The 25449-nt window shown below is 41.7% G+C and overlaps 2 protein-coding genes across 4 annotated transcripts in view; one reads left to right on the top strand and one right to left on the bottom strand.

Annotated features, from left to right (window-relative positions):
* dnajc18 (DnaJ (Hsp40) homolog, subfamily C, member 18) overlaps positions 1-6281 on the top strand; it is a 10718-nt gene extending 4437 nt beyond the window's left edge. The window contains exons 4-8 of the mRNA XM_085470156.1: positions 256-462; positions 692-804; positions 1078-1187; positions 1305-1477; positions 5332-6281. Coding sequence (XP_085326282.1) covers positions 256-462; positions 692-804; positions 1078-1187; positions 1305-1477; positions 5332-5456 — 728 coding nt within the window. The 3' untranslated portion in view covers positions 5457-6281. The remainder of the gene's footprint in view (positions 1-255; positions 463-691; positions 805-1077; positions 1188-1304; positions 1478-5331) is intronic.
* Positions 6282-7123: 842 nt separating this feature from the next.
* The window catches only part of brd8a (bromodomain containing 8a), a 20712-nt gene continuing 2386 nt past the window's right edge, over positions 7124-25449 (bottom strand). The window contains exons 8-20 of one of the 3 annotated variants that reach the window (XM_085470153.1): positions 24151-24293; positions 20976-21158; positions 20157-20247; positions 19637-19786; positions 19259-19422; positions 18687-19134; positions 18534-18577; positions 18133-18401; positions 17535-17627; positions 17384-17452; positions 17013-17295; positions 9886-9930; positions 7124-9740 (exon numbers count right to left, since the gene is read on the bottom strand). In XM_085470153.1, coding sequence (XP_085326279.1) covers positions 9681-9740; positions 9886-9930; positions 17013-17295; positions 17384-17452; positions 17535-17627; positions 18133-18401; positions 18534-18577; positions 18687-19134; positions 19259-19422; positions 19637-19786; positions 20157-20247; positions 20976-21158; positions 24151-24293 — 2042 coding nt within the window. In that variant the 3' untranslated portion in view covers positions 7124-9680. Of the gene's footprint in view, positions 9741-9885; positions 9931-16962; positions 17296-17383; positions 17453-17534; positions 17628-18132; positions 18402-18533; positions 18578-18686; positions 19135-19258; positions 19423-19636; positions 19787-20156; positions 20248-20975; positions 21159-24150; positions 24294-25449 lie in introns of all 3 variants that reach the window. The other 2 variants (XM_085470154.1, XR_014922508.1) reach the window with 2 other exon arrangements.

Genomic DNA, 25449 nt, shown 5'->3' with positions numbered 1-25449 from the left:
TATTCATTTTTGACTGTGAGGTGCAGAGGGAGAGACATGAGACACACTGCAGATATTGATCCAAAGATGAACATTAAAGTCAAATGTTTTTTGTAGCTCTTTGCATGAGAATCAGCACCGATTTTGTTCACTATTAAGCCTCTATGGCCAATTAGTACAGGAGCTGCTTATTTGCATCCGCTGCCTTGCTCTTTTCCCAGCTCTGTTGCTGCTTATGTTTTTTTGCTTTGGACTTCATCCCCTCTCTCCCTACAGCAATAGGTAATGCATATGCAGTGCTGAGCAATCCAGAGAAGAGGCGGCAGTATGATCAGTATGGAGATCAGTCTGCAAGTATGAACGCACCCCAGCAATCCACCCACAGTCGGCACGGACACTACCGCAGCTTCCACAGGGACTTCGAGGCCGACATTTCCCCCGAGGAGCTCTTCAACATGTTCTTCGGAGGAAGGTTTCCCACAGGTATGACGGGAGGAAGGTAACTGAAAAGGTCACTATTCCAGGTGGCTTTTAGTGGGCAATTTGTAATAAATTTGCAATTTAAATATTTCCAATAGAGCTTCCAACAAATGAAAACGCAGTGAGCAGCAGTATTAGTATTTATGGTTCATTTTGACCGCTATATTTTAGGTATATTACATGCTTTTTTTATGTTTAAGTGCAGATTCCATAGCACTGTGTTTCTCTGCAGGAAATATCCACGTGTACACCAACCAGGGAGCCTCCTACTCTCAGTTTTATCAGCCTCGTCGTCGACGTGCTCATGAAAGGCGCGAGGAGGTGGTGGAGGAAAATCAGAGTCAGGTCAGTGACTCACTAAGCATGAGGAGAAATCCCTGTTAAACAGCCTCAATATTATGTTGTTGTCGTCTTTAATTCTTTGATCATGAGTCTACAGAAAAGCACTGAAAGGTTCTGGAATTCCTTTTTAACATGACTGTATCCCTTAAGTGATTGTTTCTGCTCATATTCCAAAGACGTAGAAATACCACGCTGGCATGAGTGCGGCGTAATCATTGCAGCCTACATACAGTATTGCATGCTTTGTAAACTGCACTGATTTCTATCTTCCCACAGAACACCTTCACAGCTCTTCTGCAGCTTCTCCCCGTGTTGGTGCTAATCCTCATATCAGTGTTTACTCAGATGATGGCCACTAACCCACCCTACAGTCTCTTCTATAAGCCGTGAGTCTGTTCGACAACATATGGGTCTCACTACTGTGATTTTTAGCCATCCTAAGGGTTCTGACATGCTTGACGCTGTAAATCCACTGAATTAATTTGGTTTGGTTTTGGTTTCAGAGCCATGGGGCTAGTGGTGTCCAGGGAAACGCAGCACATGGGTGTACCATACTATGTAGACAAGGGTTTTGAGAAGGAATACCGTGGCGCTGCACTGGAGGAGCTCGAGAAAACCATTGAGAACGACTATATTGAACACCTGCAGAGCAGCTGCTGGAAAGAAAAACAGCAAAGTAAGCAAGCAGGTTCTTTGTTTGGATGGGGAGTATAAACTGCTGGGCCAAAAAAAAAATTTATATTTTAATATTTAATTTAACATTTAATTAAATATTTATATTTAAATATTTAATATTTAATTAGACTGCCTTTAGCTTTGGTGATGGCCCACATTTGCTGTGGCATAAATTTCGATAAGCTTTTACAGTGTTAAGACATTTATTTCCTCCCCCATCTTGGAATGAGGCTTCTATCTCTATAATAGCTAAAGAAGGAAAGGACAGGCTTGACTGTGGAAATTACCGCCCCATTAGTGTTCTTAACCAGGACTTTAAGATATTTACATACATTCTTGCCAAAAGAATTGAAAATATTCTTGTTCAGATAATTAGTTTGGATCAGACTGGTTTTATTAAGCAGAGACAAACGCAAGATAATGTTCGCCGAACACTACACGTTATTGATTATGTTAGGAAAAATAAAATTCAGATGGTCCTTATGAGCTTAGATGCAGAAAAGGCCTTCGATCGGGTTAATTGGGAATTTTTATACAAAGTCATGGATAAATTCGGATTCCATCAATCGTTTATCAGGATTATACAAGCATTATATAAATCACCAAAGGCAAGAATCAAAGTTAACGGGGCGCTTTCAAATGTTTTTAACCTACAGAGAGGGACACGTCAGGGTTGTCCTCTAAGCCCCTCACTCTTTGCTCTCTTCATAGAGGCCCTGAGTCAAAGTGTAATACAAAGCAATACTATTACTGGAGTCAAGATTAGGGGTCGAGAGCATAAGATTTCCTTGTTTGCTGACGATATTTTGATTTATTTGACAAATCCAAACACTACTTTCCCCAAGCTATTGTCACTTCTGGAGATCTTTAGTTCAATATCAGGTTATAAACTAAATATATCGAAGACTCAGATATTAACTTTTAACTATGAGCCCAATTATGAAATTAAGGCTAAAGCCAATTTGAAATGGGAAACGGAGCAGATGAAGTATCTTGGAGTAAATATTACTAAAGATCTGTCTAAGATATACAATGCAAACTTTAATCCTTTAAGTTATAAAATAAATGAGGATATTAAAAGATGGAATTTATTACCATTTTTAAATTTTGAATCACGTATAGATACAGTTAAAATGAATATCTTGCCCAGGATGCTCTACCTATTCCAAACACTCCCTGTAGAAATAACTGACAAACAATTTCGGGAATGGGACAAAATAATCTCTAGGTTTATATGGCAGGGGAAAAAACCACGGATTAAGTACCAAACTATTCAGTTGGCTAAAGACAAAGGAGGGTTGGGGTTCCCATGTTTGAAAGACTATTATATTTCTGCTCAATTGAGGACATTAGTGTGTTGGTGTAATGTAGATTATCAAGCGAGATGGAAAGAACTAGAAACAGTGACCTTAAAAGATTCTCCAATTCAGGCAATTCTAGGGGATGTGACACTTATTAAAAAACAAATCCATCAAGGAAACCAATGGATTAACCTACCTTTAAAACTCTGGTTACAATTTCTTAATAAGAATGATTGGATTGAAGAGGTTAGGATTTTAAGATGGTGCGCTTTTGACAGTGATTTTTTACCTAATGAATTAGACATAAGATATAAAAAATGGTCTGGACAAGGTTTAACGGCATATTGTATGTTTTACGATAAGGGAATTCTTAGGGACTTCCAATCAATAAAAGATCAATACCAGTTAAGTAAAACGGACTTTTTTAGGTTCTTACAAATTAGGCATCATCTATATAATTTTATACCTAAGAGAACAGATCTTTTTTCTTTACCTGTTCTGAGTATATTTGTCAAGGCTTATCAGGCTGACACAGGCCTTAAGGTGATTTCAAGATTGTACAAGGGTATACAAGAGGTTAAGAAGTGGAATACTACCTACATCAAAAAAAAATGGGAAAATGAAACAAATATAGCAATATCAGATAACATTTGGTATGAGCAGTGCGCTTTTCAGTGGAGAATTTCTAGTTCTAATACATGGAGATGTTACGGTTGGAAGAGTATCTGTAGGTTTTTTATTACCCCTGCACAAAGTAAACATTATTTTAATCACTCTAATTGCTGGAGAAATTGTGGGGCCCAAGGAGTAAAACATTTTCATCTGTTCTGGTCTTGCCCAAGGATCAACATTTTTTGGGTATTGATCCACTCTGAGTTGCAGATTATTTTTGGTATGCAGCTTCCCTTTAATTGGGACGAACTTTTGTTTGGATATTTATACTCAGTAAATGTAGATAAAATGTCTAAGCAGTTGTATGGTATCCTGAGTTTGGCTGCCCGTAAAATTATTACCAAGAAATGGCTTAGTGTGAAAATTCCATCACTGGGTGATTGGCATGAGACTGTACATGGGATGTTTAAAATGGAAAGAATTACCTTCATTAAAAGACTCCAGTTTGATATATTTAGTGAAATTTGGGGTAAATGGAAACACTACATCCGGTTAAGGAGACCCGATCTTGTTTGAATCTCTGTAACTATATATGCCACATTTCTGAATCGTTATGTGTTTATATGTATATGTTAGTATGTATGAGACTACAAGTGAACACATATGTAAGTAGGTATGTGTATGTATGCTTAAGAATATGGGTGTGTGAGTGAATATGTGTGTGCGAGTACATACACACTAGAGGGTACACCCGTCTGTTTTTCTTATTTTTATTTTTTTATTTTTTTATTATTTACGTCTGTTCTTGATTATATGTTTATTTTGGATTATTTGTGTTTATATAGGTTGTTTAATAAAAAGAGAATAACAAAAAAAAATGACATTTATTTCCATCCAGAGTTGCATTCATTTCCCCCCCCCCAAAATCTTGGATTGATGATGGTAGAGTCAGACAACTTTGTGGGCTTTCTTGAGCCATGCTTTCAAACCTTGAGCCTAACATTAGTATTACCATTTTGGAGTATACCTGTGCCATCAGGAAATGGGGGGGGGGGGGGGGGGGGGGGGGGGAGTCCATTGATTGGGGATAAGTGGTTTTCTTAAGGCTACACAGCTAAATAATTTCTTTCTTTCTTTCTCTATTATTGTAGGGTCTTAACTTACAATATAAAAGCGCCTTGAGGCAACTGTTGTTGTGATTTAAAACTATATAAATCAAATTGAAAATGGGACTAAATTTCCATATCTGTGATGATTCAACAGCTGCAGAGATTTTTACTGGTAGAGGATTGTACCTGCTTCCCAGAGTTTCAGCCACACTCCCATGCTGTAGATAAAAGATTGACGTAGCTAATGCTAGCTAGCTTGGTGCATCTATAGACGGCGCGGATGCCTCGCAGAGACATCGGGTCCTGCTAATTAGTGCTGACATGTAAGATACATTTCACAGAGACAAAAACTAAGAGCAGGCTTAACCACATTCAAATCCATGTTTTTTGTTTGTTTGTTTTTTGTTGTTGTTGTTTATTTTGTCAGATGACTATTAAAATGATCCAACAGCAAAAACATGGTCAAGAGGGTTCAGGGCAGTGAATCAGATTAGCTTAGGTGATGCTGATCAGTCATACTTAGATGCTTGTGCCTGTACTTCCCTGTCACTAAAGCAGCCACACCCCTCAACATTCATAACTGAAAGCCTTTAGCAGGTGGTATAGAAATGAATCTCCTTTACAGTTGTTATAAAGAAAGTTTTTGTAGCCAGCCTCAAGTGACCATTTGAGGAACTGCAGTTTTTGGGGGTTTTTTGGGTCCTGCTCTCAATCTTTAGTAATGTTTCTGACTGCAGGATAAAACCAACTGTGTCCATCTATTTCTCTGTTTATGGTAAGCTACATTATCAGTCTGCTGCAGCTTCATATTTGTCATTCTGTTTCCTTTGCAGAATCAGACTTGGCAAACCTCGGACAGCTGTACCGAGACGACCGCTTAAAGCAGAAGGCGGAGACAATGAGGCTGGAAAACTGTGAGAAACTGCATCGATTGGTTGGGCGTCAGAGAGGAAAATAAGGACTGTCGGAGAGGAGAAAGTGTTTCTTTACAGACTTTACAATAATGTATTTTACCTAAGTGTGTAATTTATCCAATCTGGCCACTTTGTGAAGAAATCTCTTTGGGTACAGCACAGCCAGTGGGAGATTATGCCGCTGGGAACGATGTGCCTTCTCTCCTCGTGTCGATGGTAGAAAGTGAAGTTGCATGTTAGCTGCCGGCCCTAGCTGTGGTGGTAGCGGTGACAGGTGCGCAGTCACTGTGGAAGCGTGAACGACGTCTCAGAGCCTTTAAACTTTCTTATAGAAATGGCATGACATAAGGGGGCTCCCTTTGGGGTTACAAAGGCAGTTGTATGTTCACACATACATGTTTTATCTGGTTGGGTTTTGTAGTTCACCTGTATTTATTTTGGATGTTTCTGTGTCCTTGCTCAAATTTTAGGTGTATTTATTTAGTGGATGATAGAAGAAACATCCATTTTTCTTTCCTGTTAGAAATGAAGTACAGTGTACTGTAGTCTTTTATTTTTAGTCTGCAACATTTTATTTATGATTGAAACATAGACAAATCACTCATTTGGACCTCGAGCAATAGGAGGCACAGTAATATTTTACAGAATATGCTGTTTTCTGTTTGTGCTGCCAAAAAAAGGAGCTGCTTCCTACAGCAGAGCTTCAGGCTCCCTGCGTCAGCGCTTGCATAGGTGTTTATTGTGTTGGTCATTTAGAAATGGCATTTCAGCCGAAAGAAAAGGCAGTTCAGTGTTTCTTGCTGTATATGGGGAACCTTCACTATAAGCAGTTTGTACGGTTTTATGGAGTTTAAATGGCTTGCAATACAGTTTTTTGTTTGCTTTCATAACTGCAAGCTCAGATGCTTCCAGAAAAATGGGTTTTCAGCTCAAATCTAGATATTTTATAAATCCAATACCCGTAATTTCTTCTGATCTTTTATAACAATAATGATAATTTAAAAATAAACGTAAAAAAAAAGAAAATGTTTGGAAAAACTTCATATATAAGAATTGAATGGCTATGATTAGACAGCCTAATCCGATAGTGGTAACTTCAGTCAGTAGTGGCTGGGAGTTTTTCAAAGAAGCAAGCATGTCTCTTTGTGCTAGCAGTCGTAGTCCTCCGATGCACTGCTGCCTCCCGGTGTCATTTTGTAAATAACGGAGACTGTTAAACTCCTTGGAGACTTTGTTTTCCACAACTAACTTGTGGGTATGATCATTTCATCCAGACAGAAACCAAAATTGGGACTTTTACTTGCCACGGTCTGGTCAAATCACGTCATCACTAAGGGGATTGTAACTTATGGAGCCCTTTATTTATTTATATATATATATATATATATATATATATATATATATATATATATATATATATATATATATATATATATATATATATATATATATATATATATATATATATATATATATATATATTAAAATGAAAAAGCTCAGCTCACACAAACCCTATCCAGACATTGATACTTGTTGCTGCGCACTAGGACTGCCAGACTGCCTTAGCTGTTGTCATACTTGTGAGATATTCAGGTTCACCTCAAGCACTTTTTAAGTTCATAGTGACTCCATATTGTTACTGTTGCATGCATCTTTGTGATTTATTTTTTTTTTTTAAATTAGTTCCACATTATTATTTTTGGCTAATACATCTTCATAACTGCTGAAATTATAAATGTAAACTGTCAGAATATATTCTGCTCCACACTGGAAGTCACAAACATGTAAATGACATTATATTTACTGTGATACACACGAGTCAGGGTTTGGTATTAATCAGTGCGGACATACCCCTTGAGTTAGAACTGCAAAGTTAAGCTTTCAGCCAAAAATACCACAAAATTAAAGAATAATCAGAAAATCTTCTTGGTTTCTGTCTGGTTTCTTTTTCACGGTGGCTCTTTGAATGCATCATTAGTTTGGTCACCTTGTTAAACTAGAAAATGATAGAGGGGAATAACGCATCCTAAATTTACCTCAAGCTCAGGTTAAGCTGCCATTTAAGAACCAGCTCTTAATTTCTAGCAAATAATCATGGATTTAAAAACTATATCACACAAAAAAATATCAAACGGTGAGCTTCAGCTTCACTGTTTACTGGATCTGAACCTAATTTGCGTTGTAGCCGTGATGCAAATTGTTCAAACTGGACTCAAAGTCTTCAGATGTTTTCACTTTTTTCAAATTATTTCATTGTAATTTAACTTTGAATTGCTGTATTTTTCCTCCATCATTCTTCACTCTAACCCTTATACAGAAGCATGAACAGTAAAAGGTCCCACAGTTCACTCCATGTCAGGATTAAAAACCAAGCCAGTGGATTCAAAGAACTCTATAGTTTTTAGATAAAATTGTGGCGAGGCTTAAATAGTGACAAAAGTGTAGAACTGTTTCTCGAGCTGTCGCTTGTGAAATAGAAAAATTGTAGAAACTCTAAGATTCTTCCTGGAGTTCGCCCCACAGCCAAACAGAGAAGCCCAGCAAGAAGGGCCTTCATCCAGGTCGTGACCGAGCGCCCAATGGTCAACAGTTTCAGACGTAATCTTCACAGATGGGAAAGCCAGAGTGGCTTCAGTCCACTGACTGTCCTTGAGCGGCTGAGCCAGAACCCAGATGTGACGCTCATGACACTGGTAGAGAGAGCTAGAGATGGCAGTTATCCAATCTGATAAAGCCTGAAAGGATTTGCCTGGAAAAATGGAATAACCTGCCTTTATCCAGGTGTGCAAAGTCTGTAGACTTAGCCAAACAGATAAAAAGCTTTTAAAGCTATCAACAAAACTTCTGCAGAGCACTGAGTAAAAGATCTAAAGGCTTTTGAAAATCAAATACTTGTGATTTACTTTTAGACAAATTTTGGGGGGGAAAAAATCTGGCATGCTTTTTACTTGGTTATGGGAAATTTATTGTATATTGATGGGTTTTTGTTTTTTTTAATCTTGAAAATTAAAAAAAAAAGTGTGGAGTCTTAAAATCTTCTCAAAGCACTGTAAACACTTATCTAAGACAACTTGTTTGTTAAGCAGACCAAATGTACAAACTGAGAACGTCTCGTACTTTGAATTACATGAAAAACAAACATTTGTTTGCTTTTGCATATTTACAGGGAAGAGCGAGGACAGAGAGGCATCATGAGCTACTTAACCTGGAAATATCTTGGCTCGGGTTCTATAAAAGTTACAAGCTTTATTCATTGGGTCATTAATATTGAACATGATTGAAGAAAAGCAACTGGGAACGCTGTGAAAAACGCTGCATCTTCGTTGGTGTGCACACAGGGTTTAGTATTAGTGTTCCTTAAAGCCAGTCCTGAAAAATACTAAAAGCTTCCAAAATCAATTACGGTGCATGAAACATTAGCCTCGCAACAAAAAAGGGGAATTTCACACTGACAAAAAAAAAAAAAAGCCAACTGTTCTCACTGATTTGTGCGCACGTAGCTTGCATGAGAGTTTGTGATTGGCTCGAACAGTGACCGCTGTGATCGGTTTTGGATTGGCACAGTGGAAACGTTTTGTGCAAATTCAAGTATAACGTAACAGCTTTTTTTTTTTTTTTTTTTACAGACTTTAAAGTAAACAACAGTTTAGAAATGTAACACTTAATCAAAAGCACTGAGTATGTAGTAGAATAAGCATGTAGGTACTGTTTCACCAAAGTGTCACATTGATAAAATAAATCCAACACAAACATTACAGTAAAAGGATATCAAAGTCTTAAAATTAGATCTTTAAAATCTGTTTTACACCTGCAGTGAAAACACTTCTGTTTGAAATCAACTTGCCCCTCTGGCCAGACTTTTGGCCTTCTGGACGCTAATCTGGGGATCAACTTCAAGCCCAGTTAATTCAATATTCAGCCCAACTGTATAATAGGAGCATTTTTTAAAACCTCTCTACATCCCCATGAACTTCAGAGCAGGTTACGTCTGAGTGATGTGCAGCTATATCCATGAAAGGTCTGACATGGTCTTTCAGAATGCTCCCACTCTAATCTGGGATTATACTTTATGTAATCCACGACTGTATGGCTGTCTCAGAACAAATTAGCATCTCCACACTGCAGTCTATCCTTTTAATCTAGAGTGCAAGCAAAGGTTACACTGCACCATACGCAGAGCCACAATCTGTGCAACTGAGAGACAATGAGATCAGTCTTTTCACTTTATCTCAGGGACACCATACTGATACAATATCATACTGATGGTTTCATTTCTTCATTTTGAGGTCAGCTTCTATGGCACTACGGCGCCCTCTGGTGCCTCCATCCTGCAGTGGAAGTGGGGGAAAAAACGTTTAGTCTGAGCTTTAAGAGACTAAATGAAGTATTTTAATAAAACCTTCTTTGTTTGTTTGTCTTCTTTGTTTGAATATATGTAACTGCAGTTTTAAAGGTAGTAAAGAGGGTACTTACAAAAAGAGAAAGAAGGAAGGCAGGGGAAGACATGGACACAGTGTCCTGTAAGAGGAACATGACAGATAAGAGCTGCAACTCAGTAGTGTGCTGAAAATCTCAAACAGGAGCAAAATAATACAAAGAGAGAGACAACACAGTACATTCAGCTAGAGGAAAACTGGAGACAAGCTTTAAAAACACACATTAACTGCTATAACACTAGTACTACATTTACTATGTTTTGTTGCTGCCCTGCCATTACATTACAGGACGATGCCACATGTTTAGCTCAGGATCTTTATATCATGTAAGCTACAGATATACAGAATACTGTTGTCAAGCCACTTTTCAAGGTACTGCAGGACATTTCAGTCATCTCCTACCTTTCAGTGATTTAGAGGTTCCCATTAACATCAGTATGCTATGACCCATCATTATTTAACTCTTTAAACTTTCCTATCTTCAAATGGGTTATCTGTAATCAGAATATCTAAAGAAACAGAAAAAGACATTCTGCCAGACTAGATGACCGGGAGGAAAAATACTTTTTTTCACCAAATACTTTGGGTGTAAGTAACATTGAAAGTCAATGTTAAAAATGAAAAAATATGTATTTTATATAGTATGGTCTGTAGCATAAGTGTTATAAAATCATTATTAGGTTAGCAGTTCTTTATGCAGTGCTTTTTGTCACAGAAACATCTTTTATAAATCAAACTAAAGCTGATTGAACAGTAGCTTCAATTCATCAGACATAATATCGAGCAGTCTGCTTTCTTATTAAACACTCATTGAATGCTTTGGATAAACTATAAGTACATGAAGGCTTCAGACAATAACTTGAGGTTACTCTATTCCGTAACCTCTGTTCTCTGATAACATGAGTGAGGTAAGATAAGCTCACCTCTTCCTCGCTTCGTGCAAGGAGGGGTATCTGGTGAGACACCTCACTCATGTTATCAAAGATATGCAGACTCCCATATTGCCAGATAAGCCCATCTGAACGACTGACTGCCAACTTAGGAGGTCTCGTGGGGTCATCTCTAGCCCACACTTAACACAGTCAAACGTCAAAGGTGAAGCCCAGCTCGCTGCACATATCTCCTCTATAGAGACACTCCTAAAAAGGGCCCAAGAGGTTGCTGTGCTGGAGTAAGCCAATTGGATTGCCTCAGCATCTAGGCACTCCTGTTCAGGGGAGGAGAAAGGAGGAGGGCAAAAAGCTTCCAGCTCCAATGGGGTGCATTGGAGATAAGGATTTTGGGGCACAAAGGCCGGATTTGGCCTGAGCGTGACTCTAGAGTTATCCCGCGTGAATCGGGTGCACTGTTTGTGTATTGACAGTGCATGAATATAGCTGATATGCTTTGCAGATGCGAGAGCCAGGAGCAATGCAGTCTTCAAAGACAGGATTTTTATTTCCACCTGGCTTAGTGGTCTCAAATGGTGGCTGTGAAACTGCCCCCAGCATCAGGGATAAATCCCATGTGGGGACGAGAGGTTTAGAAACCGGGTGGAGTCGTTGTGCCCCTGTCATAAAACAGCGGACTAGCGGGTGATGGCTCACTGGGCCATCCACGAAGCCCACATGGCAGGCTGAAATGGCTGCTAGATATACTTTAATTGTGGAAAAGGCCTTTCCTTTATCTAACAGTTCCTGGAGAAAGGAGAGAATTGTTGTCACAGAGCACTGAAAATAGAGAGTGTGAGACTTTCCACACCACTCCTCAAATAATCTCCACTTGTTCTCATACAATGATCTTGTGGAGGGGGCTCTAGCATTCTGAATAGTGGCTATAACACCCTGGGTGAGTCCTCCCATACTCAAATTCAACCTCTCACAGGCCAAGCCCACAGGGTGAGGGTGAAAAAAAATCTCCCCCCTGGCCTGGGAGACTAGGTCTCGTCACAGAGGAGAGGCCAAGGTTCGCTCCACAAGAGGGGCATAATCTCCGCTAACCAATGGGACCATCGTCCACCTTGGGGCGATCAATATTATTGTTAGCCCCCTCTCTCTCACTCTGGTTAAGAGTGGGAGAAATTAAGGCCAACGGAGGGAACGCATAAAGCAGAACATGTGGCCAATTGTGAGCTAATGCATCTACCCCTAGCGCAGCCTCCTGGTCCCTCAGGGAGAAATACAGTGGACACTGAGCGTTCTCCCTCGAGGAAAACAGGTTGACCTGTGACTGGCCAAAGCGGGTCCAGATATGGGTCACCACCTGTGGGTGCAGGGTCCAGTCCCCGTACTGCAGGTTTCCCCTGGACATTAAATCTGCTCCCAAGTTCAGAGCTCCTGGAATGTGAGCAGCTCTCAGTGACAACAGATTGATGCTGCTACACATGATCAGTTTGCGAGCAAGCATGTGCAAAGGACGGGACTGTAACCCGCCCTCTGTCAATGTACGCCACAACAGTGGTGTTGTCTGTTCTGATCAGAACATGGTGATTTCTTAACAGTGGAAGGAAGTGTCTCAGTGCTAGAAATGCTGCTAGCAATTGTGGCCAGTTTATGTGAACACCCCTTTGTCGTGAGTCCCAGTTGCCGCTCACTGCTCTGCCCTCATGAGTGGCACACTAGCCCGTGAGACTCGCGTCCGTGGTCACCACCTTTCTGGCTGTGAAAGCCCCAGTGACACCCCCAAAGTGAGAAATGTGGGATTTCTCCAACAGTGGAGTGCTGCAGCGCAATCTGCTGTCACTCTGATATGGTGGTGGGTATGGTGCTTTCGATTCAGTCTCCGTGATGCAACCCATTGCTCAAACTCCCTTATATGCAGTCTGCCTACTGGAATGACTGCCAGTGAAGACACCATTAATCCCAGCATCTGCAGGCATCTTCTGAATGGGAGATATCTTCCCACCTGAAAAATGCCGGCATGTCATAGCATTTTTTTGACTGTAATCACCGAGAGACACGCTCTGTGCGAGGTGGAGTTTAGAGCTATTCCTATGAAAGAGATGGCCTGAGCTGGCTGCAGGACACTCTTTTCATAGTTTATGGTGAAACCCAGAGCCATCAGGTGATCCACTGTCAACCTGGTGTGCTCTCTTCCCATTATTTCTGACTCTGATAGCAGCAGCCAATCGTCTATGTATGTTGCTATGCGGATGCCCCGCCTCTTCAGTGGGGCTATGACTGCCTCTGTGCATTTCACAAATACCCGAGGGCTCTCCCGAGTTTTAAATGCACTTTAGAACAGCACATAGCGACACTACATATGAGCGGGCGTAGGGAGGTTTGAGGTCTTCACTCACCCCGGTTCTGTTAGCCGTCAGGACTGGGGGGCTGGGAGGAGGTGCTGGCCGTCAGATTGGGGTCTCGGATGCGGGGCCTCCCTGCTACTGCAGATAAGGAGGTGGTCAACTTGCCTCCACCCCAGAGAGAAGGGTTACATCTCCCCTCACCACACTCCCTGCCGGTGGCTGATGCCCTCAGACGTTGGTGTGTTGGTGGTCCTTGTCGTCTGGGGCTGGGCGCTCATGTATGTACTGGCTCACTCCTGGTGGCCGATTGGCGGGGCCTGGCGCCTGTGGCCCGCCTGGGCCCCTTCCGGGGGGTGGGATGCCCTCAGGCCTCTGGGCTTGAAGCTCGGTCCTCTCTGGCACAGCTGGCTGCCGGCAGAGCCTGCGGGCACGCCAATGCAACCCCCTCTGGCCTCTGCTCCGTAGCTGCTGGGTGACCTCTTGTTTGGGGCTCTACTCAGCTCTTCCCAGGAGGGTGGTACGGTTCCCCCCCTTTTGGTGGTCCTCCTCGGGTCCTTGTACTCTGGGGCCTCTGGATATCTGGGGCCTGGATCTCCTCCATACCTGCTTTATACCCTGGTGGACGGGGCTATGGCTCCGCACACTCCCTAGCAGATCGTTACATGGAGAAACCTTTGGAATACAAGTATGCTGATCCACACAGGTGTGCACACGGGTGTTCACAGACGCGGACTACACCCTTCTTGGCTGCTGCCTCAAAGCACATTGTGCGCTGTCTATCTTGCGTGCTGCACAATATCGTTTAATATTCAGTATCTACTGTTATCTACTGCTAGCTAGTTTATTGTGATGGTGCTGTTTTTATTATGTTGCTCTTTTTTTTGTTTGCTTTCTCTTCTGTTTTTTTTTCTCCATACAGGTGATCCAGGTGTTTTGTTTGTTTTTCTTTCTTTCTTTCCCCCTTTCTCACCGTCTCTTCTCCCCTCTGTTTTTCTTTCTCTCCCTCTCTTTCTTTCATTCTTTCTCCCTGTCCTATCCCCCAGCCATGTCTGTCCCATTTGTAGCAACCGAAAATAAAATAAATTCATAATTGTAATAAAGGTAAATCAAATGGACCAATATGGCAAGGCCATGATGATCCACTTGGTAAAATAAATCCGCTTGGCATCTTTCTTGGCCTTAAGACAACAATTCTGATGGCTAAAGATCCAAATGGGACACAAAAAAAGGAAAAGAAAAAAAAAAAGACAGTCCTTCTTCTTGCGGTCCGACTGCTTGGCTGGTGGTGGGGCACCCTGAGCAGTGGGTCTTAGGGTTCTGCGATCCTAGGGGACCCTGGACCGCGACCTGCGGGGCTGGGTGGCGAGGGATTTTAAACGTCGGCACGCCGGGTGGACGGCTGGGGCTCTGAGCAAACTTCCGGCAACTGGGTGGAGACGGGGGCACAGCCTGGGTCTTCCTAGTGAGACACAGCTGCAGGGTCTCTCCCTCTTTCTTTTTCTCCTCGCACCGTCTTTGTATGGTGGCAACGGCAGTCCCGAAAAGGCCAGCGGGGTCGATGCTTTCATCCAGAATGTCACATTTTTCTCTGTCCAAAAGCCCCGCCAAGTTCAGCCATCTTGCCCTCTCCTGCAGGATGATGATGCTGAGAGCTCTGCCCGCCGCTTGTACTGCTGCTCTAGTGAGGTGGAGACACTGGTCCGTAACGATGCCCAGCTCTTCCCACAGCTCGCTAGCATCGGGCTTCGCAGCAGCCTGGTCCTGGAGCTCCGTCGAGTAGGCTAGCAGGAGCGATGAGGCGTTCAATGCCCTCACAGTGGTGGCAACTGATTTATACGCTTTGTCAGCCAGGGAGGACTGCAGGCGTTTGGCCTTGAAGGGCAGGGACGGACCAGATGACATGGAAAGTTTCTGGTTTGGGTGGAGATGAGAAGTCACTAGATTCTCCACTGTGAGGATTTGGTAGATGCCCTTCTCCTTCATTCCAGCGCAGTCATATGCCGTCGCTCCCTGCACGGGGTTGGGTGACGAAAATGGCTTTGCCCAGCAGCGTGTGACCTCGTCCACGCATTCGGGGAAAAGCGGCAGTACCTGCTTAGTAGTGCGCTTTGCTCTGGGGAGCCCTTTACCCTCGTATCGTGAGGTGAAGGTCTCCGTTGTCACGTTGGGCCATGGGACTGCCAGCTTTCCAGCTGCCCGTTTTGCAACATCAAATAGCTCCATGACACGGGACTGTGTGCCGGTGTTATCACAATCGATCCCTTGAGTCACAGAATTCCGACCAGAGGGGGCAAAGAAAACGTCGTCATCCTCACCCGAGACGAGACGTTCCAACGGTCCCTCAGAGGATTTGCTGAGTAGCTCGTCATTAGCCTCAAGGGAATCAGACAACATAGCTTCGCAGCTGACCTAGGCATCGTCCACCAGCGGGAGGATGATATCCATCTCGTCGCCCCAGCTGGCGCCTGGTGTGGCTGACTCAGTGTGCTCCATCAGTGCGCCAATTGGAGACAACATTGGGTCCTTCTTCGACAGGCTAGCCTGGCAGGCTAGAATTGACGAAGGCTTTTCAGAGTAAAGCGAGCACAGTGTTCACATGAACCTGGTGTGGAAATAGCCGCTTGGGCGTGTTGCAGCCCGGGGCACATCACAGAAGCGTCATGTGTATCTGAGCCTGAGATTTTGCAACCGCAGGGGAAAATTCTGAAGAAGCGAGAAGAGGAAATTGAATGACGGGTGACGCTGTGTCACACCCTTTTACCCGGTCTTTAAGTCTGACGTCATTAGCCGTGCCTGGGACCAAACTCCGCTGCAGGTCCCTAAGTCAAATGATCACTCCAGCATTACTGAGAGTTGAAAAACTGTCTAAATTCATTCATCTGTAATAAAATGATTAGTATGGATACTCTACCAGGTGTAACAATTAAGTTTAACATCCAGTCATCCATGAAAACAGAATTTATTAAATTTAACGGAGTTAGAGGTTAGCAGGAAGTTAGCTCACTAGTTTCCATCTAAATATAACATACCATGTTCTGACTGAGGGATTTCTGAAACAAATTAAGATGTACAGCTCTGCTATCACTTCTGACATAAATGAAGACAGGAAAGTAAACAGCAGTGATGTTTGTAGGGTTACCAAAGTTTGGCTAGCTGGTATATAATGATGTGCTGCGTGATCGCTAGCGACACAGCTATGTTAGCATAATATAAACAGAGAAGCTGGAGGATGTTATTGTTACTCATTAACAGGCAGGGCAGCATAGCTGGTGACTTTTTTCCATTCGATAAAAGTTAACATGAGGGTTCTTGAAGGTTAGGGGCAAATGCAGTTGCATAGCAGGATCCTGTAAACGGACCAAACTTCAGTCAGGAGAAAAACTGAGATAATCCATCCACAATACAAGGTTAGTCATTAAAATACTACTGCATGGGCTGAGCTGTAGTTACATGTAAAGTTTTAAAAACTGAGCTTTAAAATGATTAGTGGTAATAAAAACCGAGAGAGGCCAACAGTGATCACTGACTGTTTTTAGGGGCTTGTTGAGATTAAATAGAACAAGATACAAAGCATTAAAACATGTTAAAAATACTGCAGCCTTATTAAACGCAGAGTAGTTTGGGCCTGGACGCAGGGTTCATCACGTCATCACTTAAAAGACTGGATAGGGAGGAGGGTGGCCAATGCTGGCTGGAGTAATGACATGCTGAGAGAGCGTCGCCCATAGTGAGACACCGAAACGAATGTTTGAAGGAGAACAACCTGATTTTCATAGCATACGAAGCCAATGGCTACCTGAGAATAACTGATTTAAAATTAAACGTCATGCTTTGGAAAATGGCCATCAAATAGTTTGGCATCACTTTCTTCTACCTTTGTTGTCTCACCCTTTTCTCTTCTTCTGTACTCTGCTTTTGTCAAAACTCTAGTGAAGCACCTTGTCAGTAGAGTCCTGTTTGCGCGTGCTCTCACGGCCTCTCAGGCTCTTGGCGCTGATACCAGATTCTGACGTCTCCATGATGAGCTGGGTAGCTAGAAACTGTTGGATCTGCTCCAGCACGTCACGCTGCATCTCCAGAGCCATGTGGTACACGTCGTGGTCCAGGCTGTTGTACATGACTGCATTCTGAAACATCAGCATGATGTCCCTCTGGAACTCGGCGGTGGTCCGTATCAGACCGTTCTCGATGTTCTTCTTTATGGTTGCCAGGTCCATGGGCCTGGAGAACAAGAAGCGAAGACAGTTCTGTCTGAGATGTTTTTCCTCTAAAGCTCCAGTAAAGTGATACAAAAATATTCTTTGCTTACCTGTGCACAATACTGTGGTATCCAGGCGCAATTTCTTCTGTTACTGGCTGAAGGAAGACATTTGCATACCTACAACAGGTTTACACGACGCGTTACAGAAAAATATCGGAGACTGTGCATTTAGTGTTAAAGTTATGAATCAGATTCTGACCTGTGATTGGCTGCTGCTCGCCACACAAGCATAATGGCTTTCTTCCAGATTTTGTGAGCCTGTAGAGCTTCCAGATCCTCACTGCACACAGAACTGCATGTTGAAGGTCAAAAAAGGAAGTTGTATGAATGCAGAAACTAATCTGCTGCAAACTCAGTATTCTTACATCATCAGCACCATCTAGAGCAGGCGTCTCAAACTCGTCACCCCTATTTGCAGCCTGTATATTGACTGATGTGTACACTTATGTCTGCATTTTTATTTTGTTAAATACAAACAAAGTTATAGCAGAAGTGTTGCCACGTGTCTGGTCAGAAAGAGAGTACCAATTTGTTTATTTGGTAGTTCAATGAAAGGCTTCAGTGAGAAAAAAAATCATTCGCATTTGCAGTTTTTTCTTGTTATACAATATTTGACATTTTAAAAAACAAACAAAACACCACATTTTCAGAAATATTTGTGGGTGTTTTCTTGTTTGTTTGTTTTGTACTCCTTGAACACTAAAGTGGTCCTCCAATGAGATGATAGTGCCAGCAGTGGCCCACAGCTCATTTAAGTTTGAGACCCCTGATCTAGAGTATAAATGCATTTCACTTACAACTGCGAAGAAGCTGGGCTGCTGGGGATGGAGTCTGCAGTTGTGTGGAGCTGCAGTGAAGAGGAAGCCGTATGGAGGCTGTATCCATCCTCACTCTCACTGGCTGCCGGTTCTAGCTCAGTTTCGCCGTCTGGCTCTGATAGGAATTCTTCCACCCCATCTCCCACTTCTTCTCCACACACCTCTGGCCCATTAACTTTGTTTTGCAGGTTAGTCCCCGAGGCCTTCTCTCCTCCCCCAATAGTTATTGCGTCCTCCCTCTTCGTCTCCTGCAAAAATGTATAAAGGCACAGACAGATTCAGACAAAACTGAAAGTGCCGGGTTACTGTGGAGCACACTGCAAATTTTAGTACAGCAATTACAAGCATCATGCTCGCTTTGTCCTCATACAGTGCTATACCTTTGGATGCCTTTCTGTCACTGGGTTATCTTCTAATACCGAGTCTGTCAAGATAGTAGAAATGAATAATAAGGTTTGCAAAATGCATAGTCTGACGCAAACTGCATGTTACGTGGCAAGGCAGTACAAATGCTTAAGCATGGATGTTCGTACCTCCGTGGATTTTTTCAGGGATTTGCTGTGCCCACTTCTCACGTTCACATTTTCTGGATGACATTTGGGTTTTTGAGTGAACCGCCTCTCCGGTCTCTCTCACTGCTGCAGCCTGTGGAGGCGTTCCACTGCGGTAGTGCTCCAAAATCTTTGAGTTGCATCCAGATGAGGAAGAGGGAGGAATGCTCCTCAGTCCCACAGGAAATCCTGCAAGATGGTTATCTTGACTGTTGCAAAAAGAAGAGAGTGAAGCTTCTGTCCTCTCCTCCAAGCTACAGTGAAGAGATGAAGACTGTACAGCCCCAGTGGGCACTGTGGGATTGTGTGGCTCATGAGGCTGGAAAGGCCCAGAATCCCAGGCAGCAGACAGAGCGTGGCCATTTTCTTCACAAAGGGACAGAGCAGCCTCAACTGCAGCTGCATCCAAAGCATCAGCAGCTTCATCAGCCTACAAAAAGAAGCATACAATGAATGCTCATATTGTAAAAAATAAATAAATAAATAAAAATCCAAACAGGTCTCATAAATTATTTAATGTAACCTAAACAGTAAGGTTTGTTGACTTTTAGAACCTTCTCTTCAATGATGGCGATGATGTCCCCCACTGTCTTCAGGTCCAGCTCATGACACAGTGACACAGTCACATCGTCCTCACTGAGCTCTGACACCTTATCTTCTACCATAGAGGAGACAGGCTGGCATCCAGGGGCCACAGATGGCACCATCACATTTACCTCTGCATGAATGCAACAACTGATTTACTATCTGTTTAATATTTCGACACCATGAATCTAAATTCTTATTTGGTATAGCATTATTACATCTTTGCTAGTTTAGAGCAGGTGGCCAAGAACAGATCTGATCAACAGGTCACAATTAAATCCTCTGTATACAATGCAAAGTTTGTGATATTAAGAATGTGAGGGTGTTGGATCAGAAAGTGGACAGACCTGCACTTGCTGAGATGTTTGATTGAGCAGGAACAGGAGTGGTGGCAGAGAGAGGAACACTGGAGGCAGAATCTACACTGACCATAAAACCTAATGGAGGGGAAAACTGGGCGGGGCCTGCTTCCAGGAGACGGGACAACATCGGGGCACCTGTCATGCAAGTATTCACGCATGCATTAACACATGAAGTGCAGAGCTCTGACAAAGCACCTCAGGCTATCAGATGGTCAGAGTATTAGCAAACATTTGCAGCAATGGCATCACCAGATAGCACCCATGCATTCAGAGTTCAAGAGTAAAACTAACAATTATAAAACATGTTCAATGAGCTAAAGATAAGAAGACCTATGGGACACTTTTTCCTGTGTCAAAGGGGGTTCTACTGAATGCTTTTTTTACTGGTATGGTAATCTGTTGCTTTGTGAAACATTTCTGTTTATCGAAATCCAAAAAGTAAGATTTGCTTTTGTAACAAGACATTTTAACAGAGATCAACAGTGATCAAACACAGCATCTGTACCTGCTGCCTGAGAGAGAGGCTGACAAGGTGGAGCCAGCTGCAAGTCATGTGCTCCTGACACATTACCTGTGGACACGTCACCATCTCCAATCTGAGATAAAGATGCATACACAAATCAAACACGTCTAAAACATGAAGCAGTGCTGTTTAATAATAAATCTGTTACTCATTAACAGGCAGGGCAGCATAGCTGGTGTTTTTTTTTATCCCATCAGTGGTGTCTGATCAATACTGGATTTTAAGGCCAGTGCCAATAAAGAGAGAAGGCAAAATGGTTTCTTCTTCAAGTCCAGGATATGTGAAGTGAATTTTATATATACAGTGATTTTAAACAGAATCCAAATTTAAACGATAACAGAGAACTGTAAGGAGACAGACTGGATAGCCAAATTATTAGACACCCTCTAAAGCAGCGGTCCCCAACCCCCGGGCCTCAGACCGGTACCAGTCCGTGAGTCGTTTGGTACCGGGCTCAGGTGTGAAATGTATAGTTTTCAGGGTTTTTAATCGGTTTTCAGCGTTATTTTGTTATCTTTTTTATCGTTTACTCGGTTTTTCTTGGTCTTTTCACGTGTGTTATGAATAAATTTTCTTTTTGTCGGTACCGGTACTAGTTTTATTTTGTTGTATTTATCCGCGACACCTTAAAGGCCGGTCCATGAAAATATTGTCGGGGATAAACCGGTCCGTGGCGCAAAAAAGGTTGGGGACCGCTGCTCTAAAGCACAGGAATTCTTTACGTGATCATATAAAGGTAGACTGCCCTGCAGTCTTGTACAAGTTAATTACTGGCATATATATTAAAGCCCTTCAACAAACCAATCTGGAATTTGTGGCCAATATACTGCCTTTCTTCAGTAACTCTGACAGGAGGGGAGATGGTGGTGGTGTGGCTTTCTGACACAGTAACTTCTTTTGGGTGGGGTCCTCTAGCAGGGACCCGTGGCTGTCATCATTACCAGAAGGCTCAGCAAATGTCATTAGCCTGGCTGTTCCAGAAGCCTAGAGACAGACAGAGGGAAACATGACATTTTATTAGGATTTACAGATGTAGTTGTTATCAGTTCTCTAATACTGTATGTTTTCTTTTTTGTCTCTGAAGGGAACGGTCAAAAGTATTAGACTCATTTCCAAAATAAAAACAGTCATTTTCTATGCCTTACATCCCATATAGCACTCCTGGTAAGTTACACCTAAAATTATTTTTTTTAGGTATTATGAGCCCGAATTTACCAAATCTAAATTAGTGGCACACAAGAAACACATTACATTACATCTACTAGGTATATACTGGACATATAATGAAGGACATTATATCTGCTGAGTGTTGTGGTGAAATAGATAGTTTAAATTTGTGACTATTTAGCGATTTTTCTTAATAGCACACTTTGTTTAAAAGGGATTTTAAAATTCTAGTATGATGATAAAATAGATGGAATGTTTTGTAAATTAGCCAATTAAGTCACAATGACAAATCAAATGTCAATTAGGTGGTTAATGAGGAGAAATCGGTCCGTGGGGGAAAAAGACGCATTTAGCAAGTTTGCCAGTGTTAACTGGCAGGAGCTAACCTGGTGCTACAGTCGTGATTACTGTAGAAGACCTGGATGCTAAAACTACATCTACATTGGAAATGATTTGCTCCTCTTGCATCATTTTGAAGCTGACAGCTGGACGCCTGCAGACATTCCTAGATCCGGCTGCCTAGGTAACCCTCTAATCTACAGATATCGACAGGATTATTAGCCCACCAATGAAAATATATTAGTATTAGTAAATAAGTATTTCCCAATTGCTGTTACACCTGGAAAAGAGTTTTTAGGACTTTTTAAGAATAAAACACCCACGTTTTATTACATTACTTTACTTTAACACAGAAACAAAATGATTTCATAAAAACAGAAACTACCAGGGTTAAAATTATTAGCTCCCTGATGCTAACGGTCAATTGTGTATCCTTTTTGCTAGATAACAGCCTACAGTCAACTGTTGTAGTTTTCAGCTAGTCTCGCATGCGTCTCCTGAGCAATCTCAGCTCAATTTTCTTTGGTGAATCTCTCAAGATCCTTCAGATTTGATGCTCTCCAGGCATGGACCTTGGTCTTCAGTTCACCCCACAGATTTCCAATAGGATTCAAGACAGGGCTTCGACATGCCAGTTGTTCAGCATGTTCGCTTTGGTCTTCTGGAGGTAGTTCTTCAGAAGAATTGTTTTAGGTTGTGTTGGAAAGCAAAGCAACGATCCAGACTCGGTTTTGTTGCTGGAGGTTTTCTTTCATAATCTTCACATATCCTTCTTCCTTCATGATTCCTTCCACCTTGACAAGATTTTCAGCTCCAGATGCACTGAAGTCTCCACACAGACGGTGTTCTTTGGCTTGTATGCTTCTCCCTTCTTTTTCCAAACATAAGCAACATCTCTGTGGCCAAAGAGCTCTACTTTCATCTCATCTGACCAAAGAAACGGGTTCTCCAGGTTGCCCTTAGCATACTTCAGTCTGGCCTGAAGGTGTCTCTTTTGCAGAAGTTTTCTTAGTCTGCAGCCTCACAGTCCATTCCTATGCAGCGTTCTGGTGGTCGTCTTCTTTGAGACTACAATTTCCAACTTCCAAACTTTTTGCAGTTGTTCTAAGGTCTTTAGACACGTCACTGACTAGTTTTCTTTCCCTAGTCTTTGAAATCTTTCGCTTCTACCTCTGCTAGGCTTGTTCGGTACTGTGTTGCTCTATTTGAATTTCTTGATGATCCCTCTCATTTCAGTTCTCGACACTTGGAAAGGCTGTGATAACTTTGTATATACATCTGCTTTGGAAGCAACAACAATTCTTTTTCCCAAGTCTAAACTGTTTTGGGTTTTTTTTGGCATGATGTTCTCTCCAGTAACAGCTCAAACCCTTGCTGAAGTTTTTATAGTGTGTGTTAATTAGAAGATAACGCTCAGTTTTAACTTCATTTTACAAACCTTTAGCACAAATCTGAAGCACATCAAAGTCTGTTACGCATCAGTGGTTTGCACTATGGCTCAATATGAAAGTTTAATAATACTGAATCTGATAACTGTTGTGTTTTCTGAAATAATTTTGTTATTGTTTCTATATCATTGCTTCTATCTAACATTCACACACATTTATACTCCGATGGATGCACTGGAGAGCAACCTGGATCGACCTGAAAACTTTGACAAAAACTTGAAATTTCATTAATGCTGCTATCACAGCTAATTACTGAAGCTTGAAAGAGCTTTTGTAATTTGCATTCTAACTAGCCATGTGTTCATTTTGGCTACGCTGTTGGTGCCTGGACTGCAGCTTTGGAACGATTGATTGAGCAGCCGCGCTAGCACTAACAGACAAGGTGCAATGCTAAGCTGATGGCCTCTGACATTTCCTGTTAAGGAAAAAGGTACTTGAATGTGGATTACATTCCTTCTATTAAGCATATTTGACACTTCCTGTCTGTGTCTGCCAAAGGGTCTGTTACTGCTGCAATGTTCAGGATGTTATAAACTAATTAAGGATAACACAAAGACACCTAAACAGCCTGTCACTCAAGCCTATTGAATCTGAGCTCTCTGGAAGCAAACGACTTCAATCAATGGTATTAGAGATTAAGACAGAGCTTCAGTATTTAGCCATGTATTCATTTTGGTATTTTTGTTAGTGCCCGGTTTTAAGATTTATTTTAGTCTGATGAAAGCTGCAATTTTTACAGACTTTATATGTGGAGAGTGAATTGAAAATAAAATAGAATACTAAAGTTTATTTGTAGTCTACAACCCAATCATGATCAAGTGATAATGCCAGGGGTAAAAATAATTTACCAATTATGTTTTTTCTTATTCCCCCTAAAAGAACATGACAGAAACAGAAAATATTTATAGAATCATTACACCATTATTAAATACTAATAAACACTTTTACATGTCTGAAAACGAGGCAGGATAAGTGAAATGTCAGGCATTGTCATAAGTAACTCTGAGTCTTCAGAGACTTACATTTTTTGTAGATGTAAGATCCAGTGTCAAGCACTCGAGTTGGTCACCTGGGGAGAACTCCTGGCTTGGGGAGCTACAGCCTGAGGGTGAATGCATGGTGACACTGGGTATCCGCTTGGGTGTGTTCTTTGCCACCTGTCTGGCTGAAAGAGGGACGGGCAGCATAGAGAGCCTTTTCTTGTGAGTCATACAAAAGCAAAGCTTTTCTTTTCAAAACAATGCTCTCTACACGGGCTGTCCAATTGGCTCAACCTGAGTATGAAAAATGCTGACATCTCTTTTGACAGGTGATCACCTTGAAATAAAGGATATTTTCTTTGTTTATTCCCATGTTTTCTAGTGCCAACAGCAGTTTAAAGTTTCTGGTCAAACAGTTCCTGCAGAGTGCAGCACTTCTAAAATACCCAATCAAGTCTTGATGAGCTTTCTGTACGACCATTCTTAACCCAGTTTAATTGTCAGACACATCTCAGTTTTTCATATTTTCCTTAAAAGAATCCAGACTTTCTTCTCATTTATAAAAGTTTTCTCGAGCAATATCATCAGTTTAATAAATTTCAAAGTTTTTCTTTGGACATCACCTACTTTTTCTCTCATTTTCAGTACCTGACCAATTTTAGACAACTTTTACTTTGTTTGTTTGTTGACCCACTTAAAACTGACCAATAAATCATGAAAGCCAAATTATCCCCATTTCTTTAGTTTAAAAAACTCCAAATAAAATATACTTTTTTGTCATTTGCCTTTATTTGATAGTGGAGACAGACAGGGCCACAGGTTGGATTCGAAACATAGCCACTGCCTGCTGGCCGGCCGCCTGCTCACCCACGGAGCTAAGCTGGCAACCAGATAATAGTTTGAGGCACAGGCATAAAATTGTACTTTTGAACTAACCAGGGGAGCTGTTATGAAGAATAAAGGTGGTATTTCCAAGTATTGACTTTCAAGCTTGTTAGAAGTGCACAAACCATATTTTTCCCATGTCTCTGCTGCATGTTTCAATAAATCACTTCACCTTTTTCCCATTTTCTTAGCAAAACATATAGAAATGAGGGTTGGCTCATCACTTTTGCACAGAAGTATATGTAACTTGTATCACAATGTCTGTTATATGAAGAATCTCTTCTGGTTTCAGTGGCACTAAGCACAAATATATCTAAGAAGTTACTTTTCATGTATATTACTAGCAGGCTGACTTAGCTACACAAAGTTATCTCAGTTTAATAATCATAATCTCATTGTTTTTTTATTTTCATTATTTATGGATGACCTGTGTAATTACTGAAATATAATTCTTTA

This window comes from Copadichromis virginalis, linkage group LG10, assembly GCF_057382275.1.
Source record: "Copadichromis virginalis isolate Kocher_CV1m ecotype Utaka linkage group LG10, C_Virginalis_male_GT1.1, whole genome shotgun sequence".
Classification (NCBI taxonomy): domain Eukaryota; kingdom Metazoa; phylum Chordata; class Actinopteri; order Cichliformes; family Cichlidae; genus Copadichromis; species Copadichromis virginalis.
Note: the sequence above shows the minus strand (reverse complement) of the source record. Positions and strands in the feature narration are given on the sequence as shown.